The 21,301-nt window shown below is 38.4% G+C and overlaps 1 protein-coding gene across 4 annotated transcripts in view; it reads right to left on the bottom strand.

Annotated features, from left to right (window-relative positions):
* Positions 1-2,725: 2,725 nt before the first annotated feature.
* The window catches only part of ANKRD44 (ankyrin repeat domain 44), a 324,166-nt gene continuing 305,590 nt past the window's right edge, over positions 2,726-21,301 (bottom strand). For 2 of the 4 annotated variants that reach the window (XM_032755076.2, XM_032755077.2), the window contains exons 22-28: positions 18,134-18,221; positions 16,810-16,893; positions 15,326-15,471; positions 14,756-14,838; positions 11,433-11,515; positions 9,640-9,731; positions 2,726-6,982 (exon numbers count right to left, since the gene is read on the bottom strand). In XM_032755076.2, coding sequence (XP_032610967.1) covers positions 6,735-6,982; positions 9,640-9,731; positions 11,433-11,515; positions 14,756-14,838; positions 15,326-15,471; positions 16,810-16,893; positions 18,134-18,221 — 824 coding nt within the window. In that variant the 3' untranslated portion in view covers positions 2,726-6,734. The remainder of the gene's footprint in view (positions 6,983-9,639; positions 9,732-11,432; positions 11,516-14,755; positions 14,839-15,325; positions 15,472-16,809; positions 16,894-18,133; positions 18,222-21,301) is intronic. The other 2 variants (XM_032755080.2, XM_032755079.2) reach the window with 2 other exon arrangements.

Below are 21,301 nucleotides of genomic sequence, written 5' to 3'. Positions count from 1 at the left end.
ATGTGTATGTCCACATCGTGATTTGATAACAAAGGAATTAAAGATGTCTTGATCTGTGAAAATCTTCTCCCCTGGAAAAATACATAACCAGGGCACACGTGCTCAGCATTGCCTTCCAAAGTTCTTTCTCAACCTTGTAAGTTCTCGTTCTGAGGGCATATAAAGCATGTTTATGCAATCCTTTGTGAAAAGAGATGAGGCAATATGCCTAGTGTCACAAGCAATACATTGATGAAGAAATGATTCAGAAACAAGAGGAAGGCAAATAGGTGAGCAGTGGGATAGAGGAGCATTGACATTCTAAGTGGCGCAGTTATTCCCTGGGTTGAGTGGCACATTTGGTCTCCCTGGCGCTTGGAACTATAAATACTCTAGTAGCAGCCCTGCCCACCCCTCAGCCATTGTGCCAACCACAAATGCCCACACATTTCCAATCACTCCCTAGAGTGCCTGAGAATTAATGAATGGCACACCCATTATCTTGGTGCTTTATATTTTACAGCAAATGTACCTTCAGGATGAAATTTGCTAAAGAGACAATTCATATAGTACTTTTACCCACAATGTTTTTATGTTAACAGCCTTTTAGCTTAATGCTTTTGTGCTTTGCAAACTAATTCTGGAACACATTAAGTGTGTTAAGTGAGGGATAGATATACAGGGATCTAAACCTACCAAATGGAATTAGCGAGAAGGAACCTTTGACAAGCAGTTTGAAGACAAAGTGCCACATCAATGTTCAAAAATATAATTACCGCAGTGGAGGCCATTATCACCTTTCTCTGCTTATGAGAACACAGTTAAAATTAGGGATCTCTACATTTTCCTTGAAAGGGTGAGTTCAGTCAGTCAAGCAAGCAATTTCCTTAGAAGGTGTATTAGTATAATGTTACAGCCTCAGAGGACACCGTGATAGACCAGGGTGGCGAGTAGCTTCCAAAAATGGCTCCTAGTGACTGCTGTTCCTGCTGTTCACACCCTTGGGGAATCCCTTGCCCTTGAGTATAGATTGGACTTAGTAACTTGCTTCTCATAAATAGAATATGAGAAAAATGATGAAATATCACTTCTGAAATTCAGTTGCAAAAATCTGTGACTCTGTCTTGCTCTTTGTCTCCCTGGCTTTTCTCAGCCTGCTCACCCGCAAGGCAAGCTGCCATGTTGTGAGCTTCCCTATGGGAAGGCCCATCTGGCAAGGAATGGACGGCAGCCAACAGCTATCAAGGAACTGAGGCCCTCAGTGTAACAACCCATGAGAAGAATCCTGCCAACAACCATATGAGTGAACTTAGAAATGGATCGTTCCCAGGCCAACACCATGATTACAGGCTGTGAGAGACCCTGGAACAGAAGACCCAGCTAAACTAGGGCTGACTCATGGAGACTGTGGGTTAGGAAACATCTGTTGTTTTAAACCACTAAGTTTTGGGGTAATTTGTTACACAGCAATAGATAACTAATACACCCAGTCTACTCTAAACAACAGGAAGCACTCACTTGTGGTGTGACTCCTGCTTTACAGTCTTTAAGAATGAAAAGCACCCAGATTTGTAAATTTGAATAAGGAGGGAGGCAGGGCTGAGTACAAAACCTCCCTTAACATTTCTGGCAGAAAAAAACAAAACATTATATGGCAAGATGGCATCTAGAGGCAGATGTTGTATCATCAGATCACCATCTTCAAAAATTCAAGTTGTATAACTTCTCTAGGATCCAGTTTCTTCCTGAAAGAGCTGGTGATGTGACTGGGCTGGACTGTAATAACTGCTAACATTCTGTAATACTTGATTTGGGGAACTCAGGCAGGCACCACCCCCAAGTCTCTTTGTCAATAGCTGGAAACTCCATCATTAGGAATTCGTTCCCTAGTGCTTCCAGAGACTGTCCCTGAAGTTATTACTCAAGATGAAAAATTTTGGATGGTGACATAGATGGGGAAGGAAATCCTATGGATACCTTTAAGGATAGTGCAGAGATGGAGGTTCTTATGTTGCTATGAAGTCCCTGAAGGGTAATGGTGACAATACCAAAGATAGGCATGGTTGATTTCACAATTTTGAGGACCTAATAAGCTTCCTCCTTTTTGATATATGTGAACTATATAACTGATCACATTTCTCCTCTTACCTTGGCTGCAAGGAAGCTGAAAGCAAACACAAGTTCAGTCATAGATAGTTTTAAATTTTATGGTTCCTGTATCTGTTTGTATTCTTTTTCTCTGTTCTCATTTTTCTATTTCTAGTTTATCAGGTCTTTTGTCATAACCCAGCTCAAATCCTTTATGGGCCAGCCTGGGCAATATAGTGAGACCCCATCTCTATAAAAAAAACAAAATTAGCTAGGCATGGTGGTGCACACCTGTAGTCCCAGCTACTTGGGAGGCTGAGGTAGGAAGATTACTTCAGCCCAGGAGGTCGAGGCTGCAGTGAGCCGAGATCTCACCACTGCCCATCAGCCTGGACAACAGAGCAGAAAAAAACAAAACAAAACAAAACAAAACCCTTTATGGAAAAAAGTTGGAAGCATAAATACATATAATAAACACAAGCATATATGTTTGAATTTTTTCTCTAATTGTGATAATATAAACATAAATCGTGAATCTGGAGATACACTTTTATCTTATTTTCTAAATTTAAAGTTAATTTGGCTTGAGGGGGTGCAAAGATTTAAATTAGCATAATTTAGAAAAAGCATAAATTGGAAAAATTAAACAAAACACAAATTGCAACAATATTTGTACCGTTTTTATTTGTAAAAATAACCATCTGAATGCATTTCCATAGTATATTACAGTTAAGTACTTCATTACGTTATTAGAGCATTCAGTAGTTGCAAAAGTATTAAACTGTGCTTGAGAAGATTCAGATTGTTTCAAAGTCATTCACTGAACTAAAAGTCATTTTCCCCATTTTTACAGTCATGACATTTACCAGAGTCATTCAACTCCAATTTACATAAGAAAACATTATAGACAAAATCCCACTGAAATCATCAAACAATATTTTATGCTGTTACAAATATGTTATGCAAAATATAACACTGGCACCAGATTTGTATCATCGTGCTTTACAAAGATATATTGCACATGCTAGAGCATAAAATATGTAGACAAAACTACCAAATAAAAGATATTTGCATTGAATTTTTAGATCACATAAGAAACGCATAGAATTACATTTTATACAAACACTCAGATTGTCACTATCTTAAAATGCTTTTCCCCTATAATACTGACCTATGGTTTATAGTTTCGTAAGACGAAAGCATTTTAGCACTGCAAAATCAAACAATTCCTATAGAAAACTTTAGCATTTTCATATTCATTTCAATGCAAGTACAAGGGGAAATAGGAAAAAAGACACTTTATACATTCAAAGAAAAGTTGAAATGAAAACTCACTGGTATCATATTGCTCTGATAACACTCAAATGAAAAAATACAAAACATTCCACAGAACATTTTCAGAATATACAAATATAAAAAGGCACTCTAACTTCATATTACAAGACAATAAAAGGGATGAGTTCTTCAACCAACACAACATATAAGCACATCAAGTTGCTCAACAGTACAAAGAATAACTAGTGCAGCAAATCCATTTGATGTTCTTGTTCTAATTTAATAACAAAATGATAAACCAAGCAGTGTTTACTGCCTAAAGTACCAAAACATACTATGGTGCCCTTTTAGTAGCGATAAATAGAAATACCCTGAGCTATTTACTGTAGAATCATAGCAGATTTTAGGCAATTTGGAGATAGTAATGTATTTACCAAAGACAGGCAGACACTGGCAAACAAGTAAGTGCAATGAAACATGATCCTTGTGGTTGTGGTTAAAATACAGTGTAAAAATAACACAAATAAAAGCACTAAGCAACTAAGACTCAGTTAAAAACACATTTCTTTTTTCTTAGAAAGCTATGGTGCAAACATAATTTTATTTCTAAGAGATGTAATTAAAATACAGAAATGATAGTTTTTAAAGTCATTTCTTTAAAAAAATTTAGCCTTGGGGTATGGGAGAAAGAAAGAGAGGGAGAGAGAGAGAGAGAGAGAGAGAGATCAGTTGATGTAATGAACAGTTCATTGTGAGCATGATTTCATTTCGTTCCTTTGTCCTCCTTCTATGAGTAAGAGAGTGGGGAAAAGTCAAAACGCAGCTCCATGGAGATAACGTCTCATGGTGAGTCACTGCTTTGCTGAAATGATTCTTGTACTCTCTGCTACACGACAGGAAAAATGTTAACGCTGCTTTGCCATTAAAGCAAGCATTTCATTTCCTGCTTGAAATGCCAACTGAGCAAGATTTCCATTCACTTCTAGAAAAAGACACCGCAGCGTATTGATATTGTGCTTCTTCAACATTGAACCTCTCTTAATTTTCAGTGTTTTGGTAAAGATAAGGTCATTATTGCTCATTAGCAATTTATCTGCTTTTTAAAAATTCATCTTCTCTAAACAAACGAAAAGGACAGAAGGTGGGAAGCACAACACCAAGAATTCAAAAAACAATGGTGGTGGTGTGGAAAATTTTCAGTGAAATCAATACCAGTTCAATAAATCCTTTGAACAAGTTCTCATTTGTGAAGAACCCAACAGGAGTTTTAACTAAATCCAGGATATTAAGAGTAAGATTGAAGTTTTACAGCTAGATGAAAAATATAATACAGTTATCTGTCTTTGATCCAGATATGATAGAACATTATTTTTGAAATATCTCACATACACTATAAAATAGCAATTTCCAGGGTGGAAATGGAATTCATTATAAAATGTCAGAGAGTACTGCTCTAATTCGACACATTTCTTTGCTGTCTCTTCCTCAAGTAGAAAATAGCACTTGAGCTGGCGATTTTTATTTCTCCTTTTGGCACATGTGCCCACACACTGCCATCATTTCCCATCAGGTTACTGAGACTATGTGAGCTTTTCAGTGTACTTAGGGTAATTTCTAGATATTTCTTTGGGCTGCCTTTGTGTATATGATCCACTACACATTTGAGTTTTCATCTCGCAGAAGAGCATCCAGACTGCAATGTCTTCTAAGCTCTAAGCTGGCTACAGACTGTGGCTGAGCAGTAGAAGATGTGTAGCCCTCTCTAACCAACGCGGAAGAACCTGAGGGTCATCTGGAAACCTTAGCAGTGGAAATGCTGGGTTTGGCCCTTGGGCTTTTGGCTAGCCCAGGGTCAAGTGTGTTTTTTCACTTTTTTTGTTATTCTAAATAAGATACATAGCAATTAAAATAGAGAACAAATAATGGATGTTTCCTACCATTTGTTTCATTTCAAATAAATATAAACACATTTACATCAAAAGTATATGGACATTTTCTCTAGTCTGGCAATAAAAAAAAAAGGTCAACACATCATCAGTTACAAATGTTAAGTGGTCAACTAGAAATCTGTGTCCCAAGAAATATAGAATACAACAAAGACTGGTACACAGAAAGATTATATTTAACTCCATAAAAAAGGTACTTCAGTTCTCACTTGCATTTTGAAGGAAAAAAATGTGTATCTTCCATTTTAGACTGAAGCATTTTGGTCCTCGTGTGTAGCTGGCGGATGAACTACATAGACACACACACACACACACATATATATATACATGCACACATATATGTGTGCATGTGTATGTGCATAATTTTTAAAGAGTCTCATTCTTCTTTTTGTATGGTGGTTCCAGGTGTGGAACGGGGTCCATTTGACCTAGAAGCTTTGGCAGAGGGAGCAGACACAGTATTCACTATGTTGATTTCATCATCAAGCAACCGGCAATCGGTTTTACATGCTAAATCACACATTTCTACTTTCTGCTTTCACTTTTTTTGTTCCTTTTTGCAGTCACACTTTTCACTCACTTGGCATGACATTGACTGAGAAGCTCATTTTACTACTGATGAACAATGCTGATGATTCTGATGTTTTTTAGAAGTTAGTATTTTGATTTAAGAGTAAATTAACAAAGGGTAGTTTCATACTAATTTTGCATATTGTGTTAAAGTTTTGGTGCAATATAATTTTCACCTGAAATGTTATTAGATAAATTTGGGTTCAATCACTTAAGTGAAAATTAGTCACAGGCTTGTTATAGGGAACGCTGTGTTAAACAAAAAAAGCAAGTTCAATTTTTCAATTCATCTGGCAACTTTAACAGAGATCCTCAGAAAGAAGTTCTGGATATTTAAATGCTTACTATAGAGAGGATATAAATAGTTGGACTCTCTAAAAAGATTATTACAGGCATTATTTCTGAAGATGAACACCTTTACCTTTGGCTTCTAGTGAGGAAGTAAACATCAAAGTAAGAAGAAGTTTGAGGCATTTCCTATCTGCCTCTTCCCTTCCCTCCCAGGGGACATGAATGTCACACTGATATACTTCTGAGAACTCACTGCTAAATACATGAAAAGAAAAATTATTCATAGCGAACAGCTGCCTCTCTGTTGCATTATCCCCAAAGAACAGGAATTAAATACATCTTTTATTCTTTACTTAAAATGAGAGGTAGACTTTCACAGAAGTATCTTAGATTTAAAGAAAATGTGAAACAAACAAAACTGTTCCACCCAACAGCCTCACTGCCCTCCCTCGATTAATTCCTTCTCTACTAGCTTCTGGAAGCCCAGGCCCCAAATAATACTTGAATGCAACATAAACCTGGAATTCAAGCTTCTTTCCTTTCCTCCAACACAGGTGATCAAAGAAAAGCTTCTACAGTCCAAAGTCAAAACGTTTCCGAATCAGAATCATTTTCATTGTACCCATCCTCCGAGCCTACGTTGTTACTGCACAGGCTAACCATGCTACCCAGATTGGAGAGGGTCGTCCTGCTCAAATTGTCTTTTTTTAAACAAACGAAGTTGACAGCCGTCATTGTACTGGAAGGAGAAAAAGGCATCATGGTAGCCAAAATGAGGGCCAGGCAGTCAGCCACGTCTTTGTTAGGAGCGCAAGCCAGGGCCGGGGTATGACCTGGGCGTAAATGCAGACAAGGCAGTGGTTAGTCCTGGGGAGTCTAGAGGAGGCACGAGCATTCCACAGTACATCTCGGATGATCTCACAGGCGGAGATGTATGTTGAGTTAGAAATCATGCCAGGTAAAACGAGGAGTTACTTCTCACAAGTCATGCTAGGGGTGAGGCTAGAGGGGGAGGGAGGCGGAGACATTTTATGGAGGGCTTTTTATTTTTGTTTTCAGCTCATATGACTATGACAAGCACGATATTATCCAAAGTTAGGCAGGATTCCAGCCTTCATTTAGTGAACACAAACACGAGGGGGTGGTGTGGGACACAATTCCACAATAAACAGCAACAGGACAATCAGGAAGATGTTTCCGCCTGAGAGCACACACACACCATGAGCCTCAGGCCTGGGCCTGAGAAGGACTCTCATTCTGAGAACAATGACTTTCCATTGTTAGGTAATTGTGTGTCCAATTAGAAAAGATATTGAAAATTAGATGACTGCAAAAGTGAGTAACGAAGTTTTGTCACTTTATATATGCTTCATAGAAAGTAGACACCAATAACTGGTTTCAGAAAAATGGAATCATTTCAGTAAATCAGAGATAGGAAAGCACTGGTTGTTTGTGATTAAAAATGAACAATCATTTAGGAGAAATTTAACAATTTTTTTTTTTTTTTTTGACAGGGTTTCACTCTGTCGCCCAGGCTGGATTGCAGTGGCATGGGCCTTGATCTCACTACAGCCTTGTCTTCCGGGCTCAAGCAATCCTCCCATCTCAGCCTCCCGAGTAGCTGGGACTGTAGGTATGTGCCCCTACTACCGGCTGATTTTTTCTTTTTTCTTTTCTTTTTTTTTTTTGAGTCAAGGTCTTGCTATGTTTCCCAGGCTGTTCTCAAACTCCTGGGCTTAAGCGATCCTCCCACCTTGGCTTCCCAAAGTCCTGGGATTATAGGCGTAAGCCATCACACCTGGCCTAACAGAATATTTAAAAATGGCCACTCACCAACCAAAGTCTCAAATCTAAAATGTAATGGATGTGAGAAAATTACTATGCTTGTCATAATTAGAACCATGTTATTCTCATTTAGACTCAATGGATCCAATCCAGATAAGAAAACTGTCTTAACTCATAATACAGTTTCCTTGGGGAGGTAGATTAAGTCTTTGACTTGATTATTTCCTTATCCAGCCTTTATTCTACTGGCCTGAAAAGGGTTAGCTGCCTTCTCAGCTGGCCAAAGTTTCCACTACACAGTGAGTAGGGCACTTGCTCAGTAATTCAGAGGAATGGCTCAATGAAACAACGTTTTGTTTTGTTTATCGTCACTTGACCTGCTCTCCCCACCCTGCCCTTTAGGACATCATTCCTTTTTCTGGTATGAAAACAAATCAGAATGAACAGGCAGTTTAACATTCCATTTCACGAAAGTCAGTGATGAGTAAAGGAATTATGGTTGTACTGCTATATAAAATTGCCCCAAACGTTCCCAGGCCTTTGGGATACAGGTACGCACCAACCCAGGGCTCTTGTTCCTAAGGTCACTATCAGCTGAACAAACCTTCAATGCAGCAGATTTACACCAGGAAAAGCAAAACTAATTTATTCTATTCTCTTTGACGATTTTGGAGAAAAACTGTGGGCCTCTGCAGGCCAACCCTAAGTCTACAGTAGCGTTAAGAGGGTGAGGGAAGGTGAGGCGGGAAAACCAAGGAAATGGAGTAATAGGGAACTTTCTGCACTTCCTAGATGAGTCAGGTGGGGGACAGAGCAGGATACATGCTAGGATATATGGGGCTGCAAAATCAAAACTAATAAGAGTTAGCTAATGATATCAGTATGGCTGCTTACTTCTGAGAAATAGGCATGAGCTGCTAATTCCAATACCTGTAATAAGCAGTTAATTGAGTTACATTAATACATTATAATACTTCAATTAAATGCCACATTTTAAAAATTACATAATTCATAAATATCCAGAAGTTCCTTTTTTGCTCCCCAAGGTTAATAGGCATTGTGCTTAAAATGGCAGTTTAGTACAATTCTAGTAGCCATTCCTTTCAAAATTTCTTAGGAAGCAGAGTAGAAAGCTTCTGTTAAGAATTAGTTCATTAGGAAAGGAACATTATACAGATCAGGGGAAGCTTCAAGCCTAGACATTAATTGAGAAATTTTACTCTTGTTCCTCAAATTTCCATACTGGGAATATGAGTTCTGATCTGTACTCAAAGAAAAAAAAAGTTTGATCTCAGAATGAACTTAAATACAATCAAAGATCCAGGTTTTTATTTGAGCCCTTGAGCATGCACTAATGACATGTGTAGTCCCTAACTCTTCAGCATTTGCAGTTAAAATTTTGAGTGTCAACTTGAAACTCTTTTAGTGTGTCTAAAATATTTTAACCACCGTGCTGAGGAGTTAGAGACCAGCTGCTGGCATTACATGCAAAATGGACAGCACTGGGTGGCCTACAGGTAGACTATGTGATTTACAAAAAGACAGACAGGACCAGTTATCCTTGCTTGATTTCTCACACACAGGACTTCCAAGGGGGATAGAATTCTTAAGTGCCTTTTATACTAGTTCCTATCTTTCTCATTTCCTCTGGCTTCAACTAGCTTATGGAAAGTACTTGCAGTCGCTGTTGACTTTTTCCACTTACCATTTTCATCTACAGCAAGTACACAGGCCCCTTTGGCCAGCAACTCCTCAACTACCACCTTTAAGCCATTGCGCGCAGCGACGTGGAGGGGTCTAAAAAACATAAGACCGAGCATCAGTTGTGATACATATTTGGGTGAGAATGTGGAATTTTGGTTAGCCCATGTCGCTAAAAGGAAGAAGTACTTAGACTCTACAAATAGTACATGGATGTTTTTACTTAAGAAAAAAAAAAAAATGCTGACCAGATCTTTTCCAGGTGCTAATGGTCCAACTGTTGTTGTATGTTTGGCCCAGATCTTGCTGCAGATATTACAAATATTCTGCATCTCAAACAATCTCAATGACAGTAAATGTGAAGACAGAGGAAGAACTCAAGCTTTGTTGTGTTTTGCAGAAGGCCTTTTACTGCTTGATTTCTAACACAGCATTTGAATCACTGTTTCACACAGTTCAACAATATGACTGGCATTAATATCACTCATATATATGTATAATTTCAAACCTCCTTGTTACTACTAAATGCACACAGATGTTTTACTGAATTTACAATACTTTAAATAACTATGACAAACTCAGTATATTGTGCTATATACTGCTTAAGAATCTTTTTTTTTTTTTTGAGACAGGGTCTCACTCTGTCACCCAGGCTGGAGTGCAGTGGCACGATCACAGCTCACTGCAGCCTTGACCTTCTGCTGGGCTCAAGTGATTCTCCTGCCTCAGTCTCCTGTGTAGCTGGGACTACAGGTGCAAACCACCGTGGCTGGCTACTTTTTTTATTTTTTGTACAGAAGGGGTTTCATCATGTTGGCCAGGCTGGTCTCAAACTCCTGGGCTCAAGTGATCTACTTGCCTCAGCCTCCCAAAGTGCCGGGATTATAGGCATGAGCCATGACACCCAGCCAACAGTCTTCTTCATTTTTTGGGGGCGGGGGGGACAGTCTCACTCTTGTTGCCCAGGCTGGAGTGGTGCAGTGGCGCGATCTCAGCTCACGGCAACCTCCACCTCCCAGGTTCAAGTGATTCTCCTGCCTCAGCCTCCCAAGTAGCTGAGGTTACAGGCACCCACCATCATGCCCAGCTAATTGTGTTGTTGTTGTTGTTGTTGTATTTTTAGTAGAGACGGGGTTTCACCATGTTGGCCAGGCTGGTCATGAACTCCTGGCCTCAAGTAATCCACCTGCCTCGGCCTCCCAAAGTGCTGGGATTACAGGCATGAGCCACCACGCCCGGCTTAAGAATCTTAAATGAAAAAAATTCCTTTGCCTTTAAAACAAATGCATAAATAATTTCCTAAAGCGGAAAATGAAACAACTTTTAGATCTTTCACACCAAAGATTACACTGAATTATATTAAAATATAATCAAGACAAATAGCTTAGAAACTCTTCAAATGTATTCTGGGAACCTGATTTGTAAAACTGTCATTTTCCAGTCAGAATACATAATGCTAATATATAATACAAATAGTTTCCCCAAATATGTCAGTCCATAAAATTTTTCTAACAGCCCACTAAATTTATAATGTTACCCCAGAAATATCAGCAAAGAAAAACACAGACTTCACAAAATTAAATGAAGACATATCAAAAGAAGGATTCTAACTAAAACTGCCTAGCTTGGTCAGCACTTGTAGGTATGTGACTGTCACCTTCGTTCAGGGGAAGCCAGGACTGCATCTTTCACCACTGTGCTCCCCAGACCTAGTCTGGCACACAGCAGGCTCTTAATATTTATTGAATAAATGACTATGACCCTGGGTTCAAGTCCAACTTTAGTAGTTACACTTACGTCTGCAGTGCATTATTTTTTGCATTAATAAGGCTCTCGTCTTGTATCTTGTCAAGTATTAACAAGGCACATTTTTCATGACCCTAATAAAGAAAAAGAATGATAAGAAATGCAAGACAGAGACACAGAAAAGTTACTGAGAAATTTCTTCATTATGATTTAAATTGAAAATGAATGTCGTCTGCCTAAGAACATTCTATAGGGCTATTTTCTGAGCAATTTTTTTTTCTTCTCAACAACAAATGGGCTCCAGACACTCTAAGAGTCCCAATAAGGTCTATTAGAACTTGGTTAACATAAGTCTGATCTAAAATATTAATACTGCTAAGATAAATTTTAAAATTAATCCCCAGAGAGGTAAAGCAGATGCTAGTTTAGCTAGGTCAGCTGGTAACTAGGGAATAGAAATAGGAATACTGTCTGAATCCTACAACATTTAGCATACATCAAAAGTCCCACCTCCTATTTCAAGATGTCAGTTACTACTTCAATTATCCATTTATCCTTGGAATTCCCATTACATCTATTATCTATATCATTCATCATCATTAATTGCCTTATATTGTGAAGAAACCCTATTTCAGGAAAACTCATTCTTTTCTTCCTCAACCAGTGGAAGAGATCTCTCTGTATCTTATGAAGATGGATGGTTAATAATTTTTGAAAATCAACTGATGAGTCAGAGACCCTTTACAATTTCAGGCCTGGTACCCTTTTAAGGGGTCATGGCTTCCTAAGCCCCTGCTAATCAACATGTGGCCTGCAGACCAGTCACATTAGTATTACTGGGAGTTAGAATGGCTGAATCTCAAGCTCTGCCCCAGACCTAATATATCAGAATCTGTTTTTTCACAGAACTCCCAGGTGATTCGTTTGCATGATAAAGTTTGAAAAGCATTGCACTTATATTCACCAAAATACTATACCTTGAAATAAACTTCATAAGGCTGAACACTTTTTGTGGTTCCCATGGGCTTCCCAGAGCATGAAGTGTGAAAATGCAAGCAATGAAAGGAATGGCTGAGACTACTAGTACCATACGGGTAACACTGATAATATTTTAACTACATTGAAATAAATCACCGCCATGGGTGCTAACTGGCTTCATACTATAATGCCTTATATGGGAGACCATTAAATATAATTTTAGAAATGTCCATGGAGGTTTCATTCTGAGGCACTGCTGTTGGAGGGTAAACTGTTGTGACCTTGTAAGAGGGCAAGTTGGTCTAAAAATATTTATATCTGGCCGGGTGCGGTGGCTCACGCCTGTAATCCTAGCACTTTGGGATGCCAAGGCGGGCGGATCATGAGGTCAGGAGTTCGAGACCAGCCTGGCCAGCATGGTGAAACTCCATCTCTCCTAAAAAATACAAAAATTAGCTGGGCACGTGGTGGCGCATGCCTGTATCCCAGCTACTCGGGTGACTGAGGCAGAAGAATCACTTGAACTTGGGAGGCAGAGGTTGCAGTGGGCCAAGATTGCACTCTAGCCTGGGCAACAGTGGGCCACTGCACTGCAGCCTGGGCAACAGAGTGAGACTCCGTCTCAAAATAAAAACAAAAAAAAATTATATCCTTAGACTCAATAATTCCACACTTAGGAATTTATCTTAAAGTAATGAGTAAGGATGTTTATAAAAGATTCCTCTGCAATAAGCATTATTTATACAGGTTGAGCATCCCAAATTCGAAAATCTGAAATAAAAAATGCTACAAAATCCAAAACTTTTTGAATATTGACATAACACTCAGATTTTTGGATTTGGGATAATCAACATGTATAATACAAATATTCCAAAATCCAAAAAATCCTAAATCTGAAACACTTCTAGTCCCAGGAATTTCAGGTAAGAGATACTGAACTTGTACTAGCATATAATTGAAAAGAAGCTATTTGTCTAATAATAGGAGATGGGTTGAATAAAAGATGGCCCATTCCTAAGCTGAAATACTACATATCTTCCAAAATACCATAAAACATGATGTTTAAAAGATATTAATATTATACGATTCAGCAACATAACCAAGTTTTGTAAAATCATATATATGATATGAAAGATAAACTATATATATATGTAATTTTATATAATTTATCTTTTTTTTTTTTTTTTGAGACGGAGTTTCACTTTTGTCGCCCAGGCTGGAGTGCAATGGAGTGATCTCAGCTCACTGCAACCTCTGCCTCCCCAGTTCAAACGATTCTCCTCGCTCAGCCTCCTGAGTAGCTGGGATTACAGGCATGCGCTACCATGCCCGGGTAATTTTGTATTTTTAGTAGAGATGGGGTTTCTCCACTATGGTCAGGCTGGTCTCGAACTCCTGACCTCAGGTGATCCAACTGCCTCAGCCTCCCAAAGTGTTGGGATTATAGGTATGAGCCACCGCTCCAGGCCTAAAATTTATCTTTTATGGAAGAAGGAATCTTGAGCAACATGTGAACACACCACTATTTGAAGAAAAACCCACTTTTTTTGTATTGAACTATACACCAGAAAAAAGGGGGAAGGGTAGAAATACACATAGATCTATTTATTTGCTTCACAGTAGAGTATTTTTTGGCTGTGTTACTACAGTGTCTTCAAATGGAACAAAATGAAAACAAGTAAAACTGCTTATACTTTACAAGCCACCTAACTAAGGTCCTAACTTTTATGTGGTACCAAAATGTGGTACAACAACCAGAGAGACAGATACAATGGCAGCATCAAGACAGACAGACTACAGCAAGAATGCAAGTGGCAAATGCCATGAAAAGCATGTCCTCATCATTTGTGTTGATGAAGATATGCTTCCTCAAACGAATGCATTGTTGGGTCTGTCCTTTCCTTCTCACCCTTCCACTTTCAGTTGACAAGACCCTGGGAAAATGTACATCTTAATTAAGAGCCATGCTACACAGTTTTGAGGTAGAATTTCAGTGTTAGTATTATTACTGTTATTATTATAATTTCGAACTTCTTTTTTTTTTTTTTTTTTTTTTTTTTGAGACAGAGTCTCGCTCTGTCACCCAGGCTGGAGTGCAGTGGCATGATCTCGGCTCACTGTAAGCTCTGCCTCCCAGGTTCACGCCATTCCCCTGCCTCAGTCTCCCGGGTAGCTGGGACTACAGGTGCCCGCCACCACGCCTGGCTAATTTTTTGTATTTTTAGTAGAGATGGGGTTTCACTGTGTTAGCCAGGATGGTCTCGATCTCCTGACCTTGAGATCCGCTGGCCTCGGCCTCCCAAAGCGCTAGGATTACAGGCGAGAGCCACCGCGCCCACCCCATTACTGTTATTATTATAACATGAAGTAATAATATTTTAAATTCATTTACATACTTTACTACAAGCCAAATGTAAGGGTGTATTCAAGTCCTTATCCTTTACAGTCAGATCAGCCTGGGCACTGTTCACCAAAATATCTGTAGAAAAAGCCCAAAAGAGGGTTACTTAGACAAGATGCTAATTACATGCATTTTGAAGAAGTTACTACAAACACAATAACATATTTAAATTAGTACAGTTCAAGTAATCATATTTGATGTATTTAAAGAAAAAAGGGAGTAATTTATTTTCATATCTGTGCTATCCAAATCCAAGGTTAATAGGCACTAATTTTAACTGCTTTTACAGTTCATTATTTCCAGTTAAAATGATTCTGTTGTTATACTTCGTTTCTAAATGTTGAGAATTTCATTGCAGAAGGGTTGGCTCTTTGACAAGGTCCACCAAGAATCAAAAAACAAGGAACTGAAAGACACTTTAGCAGGTAGAATCAGGTGACCTAAGTAAAACTGCTAATGGCCCTTTTCCACGTGTATATACTATGAGAACAACTGATTTCTTGATTTGACATTATTTTGGTTTTTGCATGGGCATAACGGCAAAGTCCATACAACAAGCACATACCCACAGTGCCTGCCTGCCCGTTCTCAGCAGCCATCATCAGTGCCGTTTTCCCTGAATTATCTACTGCATTCACAGGAGCATTGTGTCTCAGAAGAAGCTGCAAGCACTCCACATGATCAGCAAATGCTGCCGCGTGAAGGGGTGTCCTAAAGATTTAAAACAAGTATCACTTTGGTTTTCTTTATTCTCGTTAGTTACTGCCCAAGAAACACGTACATGGTGTTGTCTTAAGGATTTAAAATTTCTCAGTTTATAGACATAGTGATCAGGCCCCCTCCCTCTAAAGGTCATCCAGGGTAGACACTAAAATATCACCTATGGGACTGGAACCCCCTAGATTTGGGAGGTGGGGTGTGTCTTGGCCCTGATAATGAAATTAGTGTCTTTACTGACTCTCTAATCTTAACTTCCAGTGCGTCTAGTTTTATCTTTGAGATAGATACTTTAAAAATTAATGCTTAAGTCTGTAGGTAATTGGCAGATTAAATAAAAATTTTTAAAGCCTATCACATCATCTATTTTGGTTGCTTAATTTCTTTTAGAGGATAATTTGGCATTATTTATCAAAATTTAAAAATATCAACCCTTTAACCAAGAAATCCACTTCCAAGTATTTATCTCTCATATACACTTGGTCATGTGTACAGACACTTATTTATTTATTTATTTATTTATTTATTTATTTATTTTTGAGATAGAGTCTCACTCTGTTGCCCAGGCTGGAGTGCAGCGGCACAATCTCGGCTCACTGCAACCTCTGCCTCATGGGTTCAAGCAATTCTGCCTCAGCCTCCCAAGTAGCTGGGACTACAGGCACCTGCCACAACGCCCGGCTAATTTTTTATATTTTTAGTAGAGACGGGGTTTCACCACGTTAGCTAGGATGGTCTCTATCTCCTGGCCTCATGATCCTCCCGCCTCAGCCTCCCAAAATGCTGGGATTACAGGCATGAGCCACTGCACCCCGCCCAGACACATATATGAGAATGTTCACTACACCATACTTTGAAACAGCAAAATATTGGAAATGACCTAAATGTTCTTCAATAGAGGGCAGGATGAGCAAATTATTCAATGAAATAATATGTAGCTTTAAAAAGAATATGGTAAATCTGTATGCTTTGGTATGGAAGGATCTCCAAGATATACTAAAGTAGAGCATAGTTATAGAATGCTACCATGTGCAAAAGGAATATATGGATATATACATATATGTGTATATATGTTTGTAGATATGCATAAAAAATATTTAGGAGAACATAAAATTTGTAAATAACAGTGTATAGTAGCTTTCTCTGTGGAAGAGGCTAGGGATTCTAGGCTTAGAGGGAAATTTCTTTTAATTATATACCTTCTATAATATTAAAAACCATGCTTATCCATTATTCTTTCAATCAAAAACATAGATGTTTGGCTACTCTTCAACTGCAAAGCGGAGGCTAAGATTCATCAAGATAAAAGGCATGCTGTTTTAGATTACTTACCTGCCTTTGTCATCTCTACAACTGACGATACTGGAATCTATGGCCCCAAGCAGCAATGATGCACAATTCCCATGATCATTGATTCTAAAATGAAAATGGGTTTTAATGTAACAATCTCACTCTTTTAAATTATATCATCTCCTAACCCATCTTCCTATGTACTGTATATTTGACAATCTGAAGCATTTAAAAAATCAAATGTAAATATTTGTGGTATATGTTTCAATGGCATACACTTTGTAACCCCTAGCATTACTTCGGAACTTCTATATCCAGGTAGAAGTTTATTGCACTTATACAAGGCACCATGTTAGGCATTTTGGAGATATCAAAGTGGAATAGACATGCTTCCTTCAGATTTAAAATCTTTCTGACCTTTGGAAGGCTGAGGCAGGTGGATCATGAGGTCAGGAGTTCAAGACTAGCCTGGCCAATATGGTGAAACCCAGTCCCTACTAAAACTACAAAAATTAGCCAGGCGCGGTGGCGCGCACCTGTACTCCCAGCTGGTTGGGAAGCTGAGGCAGGAGAATTACTTGAACCCGGGAGGCGGAGGTTGCAGTGAGCCGAGATTGTGCCACTGCACTCCAGCCGAGGCGACAGAGTGAGACTCCGTCTCAAAAAAACTATAAACAAAATAAAATCTTTCTGACTCTTTTTTACTTATACTTTATTGATCTACTTTATGCCTCCAATATCTTCCCAATCAAATGACTCAGTTTCATATAAAGGCCAGAGACAATGTAAAGACAAAGCATCCTCAGGTCTTGGGCCCCCAGGCTAACCATGGAAGCCCAGTTGAACACAGACTCCCAGGCTGACTATGGAAGTCTGACTTAAATTCACTGTATCCTCTGAACTATGGCTCACTATTGAGACTGGAGCAAAAATTAAATTTATCAGAAAAGGGCTTACAACATATAAAAGGTGAAGAATTTCAATATATGAAAAGTTGTCCCAGTGTGAAATGTCTTTCTAACCATCTGTAGGCATACTGTTGTCAATGCTGACTTATTTTTAGAATTTGGCAAATGTGAATTATACCTGAAGAGTTCTTCACATGGGTAATGCACCTCTCACTCTACCCCTTCATGAGATTTCCCAAGGGTGGCATCTGTGCCACTTTGGAACTGTGGCACTCCACAAAAAGCTCCGGGAAAATCATTAATATTTTGCTATCAGATCTACTTGTCTTTAGCAGCAAAAATGGAATATTTCAGTCTTATCTGTAATCTAAAAGACTTTTTTTCCCTATAAAGCAACTTTTCTATGTCTAGTTAAAATAATTAAAGCAACACCATTAACTCTCAGCATTTCTACTTACATTGCACAGTGCAGTGGAGTAAAGGGATTACCGATAAATTTGCGAAAACATTTTTGCTCCAAAAGTACCTCTATACAGTTTTCATTACCTGCAAGAAATAAAAATAACTTAGCGAGTTTCCAAGAAGTAAATTTTGTTCAACACAATCTGCTTTTTCATTAAGTATTGAGTTTTTGGTTTATGAATTTTCCTGAATGGGCTGAACATTCATTCTCCATGAAATAAAATTAACAAAATGCCAAAATGTTATTAACATGTTCACAGGTGTTCTGAGACTTAATGAACAAATAAAACAATGAAGGCCATATGGTCTGCTGAAGAGAGATAGAGAAGATGACTCATTTGCAAGCAGAATATATCTGTTTTACTCCCAGCTCTTGAAAGATAGATGCCTGATAGAGGCATGCTTCAATTTGTCCACATTCATAAGAGGAAATGCACACTTACAGTTATGCATTCTAGTGGAGAGGCGAAACTGTGATTAGTAGAAAACAGTATTTGAGATAATGCATGTGAACAGGTTTTGACTATAAAATACTATATGTGTTTTAATTGGCCCCAAGAACAGTTCTTGGCACGTCATGGGCATTCAGTAAGCACTATTCAAATAAGTAGATGAATGAATATGTGAAATTATTTTCAACAAAATGGTAGGTAGTTTCCAAATCAACTGAATTCGAGTTAAGTAAGGTCCTAGCTGTCAGCTTACTTGTTATGTGATCTGAGGCAATTTACTTGGGATCTCTGAGCCTCAGTTTCTCACATATTCAAAATTGGACTAGGAATACCTGCCCTACCTATGTCACAGGATGGTGAGAACTTTACTCAGTGAAGGGCCTCAGTGTGGTTTGTGACATTCTGTACAATTGTAAGACAGATCTTGCTGCCTGGTATTGTCTCCCAGGAAGAAGGGTGATGGTTCCCCAGCCTGACTAAGCATTTGCTCATTACAGACCTGGTTAAAACAAAAAACAAAAAACAACAACAAAGTCTCTGTGGTTCTCAATTATAATGTGGGAAGGCATTGCCATTTTGCTTTGGAACACAGATTGTCCTGAAACCTCTTCTTGTTTGAACTCAGTGCTAAGTTAGTGAAAGTTCCCTCATGATCTACCTCAGAATGAGGTAGATGGGACAATTTGAAATATTAAAATACAAATCAAACTTTTCTTGTATCTAAAAAGAGAATAGGCAATACTGTTTTTAGACAGATTAAAAAGTACATGAAGTATTAAATATAAAAAACTGGCAGTGGCCGGACACAGTGGCTCACGCCTGTAATCCCAGCACTTTGGGAGGTTGAGGCAGGTGGATTACTTGAGGTCAGGAGTTCAAGACCAGCCTGGCCAACGTGGCAAAACCCCATCTCTCCTAAAAATACAAAAAAAAAAAAAAAAAAAAAAAAAAAAAAAAAAAACCCCATCTCTCCTAAAAAAAAAAAAAAAAAAAAAAAAAAAAAAAAGACGTGTGGTGGTGCCTGTCTGCAGTTCCAGCTACTTGGGAGGCTGAGGCAGGAGAATCGCTTGAGCCCAGGAGGCAAAGGTTGTGGTGAGCCGAAATCATGCCACCAGCCTGGGTGACAGAGTAAGACTCCATACACCCCCCGAAAAAAAAAAAAAAGCCAGCAGCTCCAGGCAAGTTGTATAATTTAGCCTTCCAACTAACTACATGGAACCCTCATTCAAATAATCCCAGACACCTCAACTCTTCCAAAGGATCTAGCTTAGGGTAGCATCCACACATAGCATTCCTTAAGTGGGGACTATATGACTACCAATTTAAGAGTCTGTACAGGTAGGACTGGAGATGACTGAGCTCCTTTCAATATTTCAAAGTGCCTAGTAAAAAGGAGTCTGGGAAGATGGGGGCTTGAAACTCAGTCCTGGACAAAGGCTGCACTGAAAGGGTGAATGGCTTAGGAGACGACTGCTCCTCCTCCAATGCCTGTACCTGGAGAGGCCTAGGAACACAGACACCTCTCACCCTGAACCCTGAGGAGAGGATCTGGTCTGTGTCAGGTTTGTGGCCCGCCATTATAATCAGCACTCTCACTGCATCTTTCTCCTCTTGTAGGTTCTCCAGTGCCAGAGAGCTCCCACAGCTTGACCCAGATGGGGGTCACCCATTAGTAGGTTAAAAAAAAAATCACAATCCTCCAATGGCAGGAAGGGAACAAAACCAAGTTGAGGAAATAGAAAATTTGGCTCTTACTGAGGTAGAATGAATGAAAAAAAGAGGACTGTAATGAAAACACAGTAAGAGGTCTTAAATTGATGTAATTAGAACGCACACACACACACACACACAAAAACGCCTTTTGTGGAACTATTAATAGCTTCTAAATTAAAATTTTAATTGACTAATTGAAAATGTAAAAAGAAAATTATAAAAACAAAGTAAAAAATACATGGGAAAATATCCATATAATCTTAGGGGTAGGAGACCTTTTGAAGAAAGACTGGAAACCTGGAAACCATAAAAAATCTGATAGATTCAAGTACATAAAAGCTCAAAATCTCTACGTGGAAAAAAACATCCTAAACAAGGAACAAAAATACTCATATTTCTAAGACATTCATATCATTAAACATTCATTCATATCACATTCTTATCACTAAGACAAGGTGCTCCCACAAGCATACGAGAAAAGATAAATAGCTCAATAGGAAAAAAGTGAACAGTGGATGGAAAAAGTAATTTCCAGAAGAAGAAATACAAATAGCCAATGTACTATTAGATAGGGAAATGCAAATTGAAACAAGAAGATACCTTTTGCCCTTCAAATTGACAAAAACCTAAAAAGGTGTTATTCTGGGTTGGCAAACATGAGGAAAAACACTAACTTTCATACAAATGTTTGGTGAGATAATAAATTTTGATATCCTTTTTGCAAAATAATATGGTATAATTTATTAAAATTTAAAAATATACAAACCCCCTTACTCAATAATTTTATTTCTGGAAACTTATCTGACAGAATTTATGGTACCATAATCTGGACATACACATTGCTGCATTGTTTGTAATAGGAAAAAAAAAAAATCTGAATGTCAATCCACAGAAACCTGGTTGAATAAATACTAAGTTCTGGTATACATATTGCTATGAAATAATATACAACTATTATAAGATCAATCCATATTGATACATACTGACTTGTAAGAATAT

This window comes from Hylobates moloch, unplaced genomic scaffold, assembly GCF_009828535.3.
Source record: "Hylobates moloch isolate HMO894 unplaced genomic scaffold, HMol_V3 SCAFFOLD_1, whole genome shotgun sequence".
Lineage (NCBI taxonomy): Eukaryota > Metazoa > Chordata > Mammalia > Primates > Hylobatidae > Hylobates > Hylobates moloch.
The sequence above is the reverse complement of the archived record's forward strand: the minus strand, read 5'-3'. Positions and strand labels throughout refer to the sequence as shown.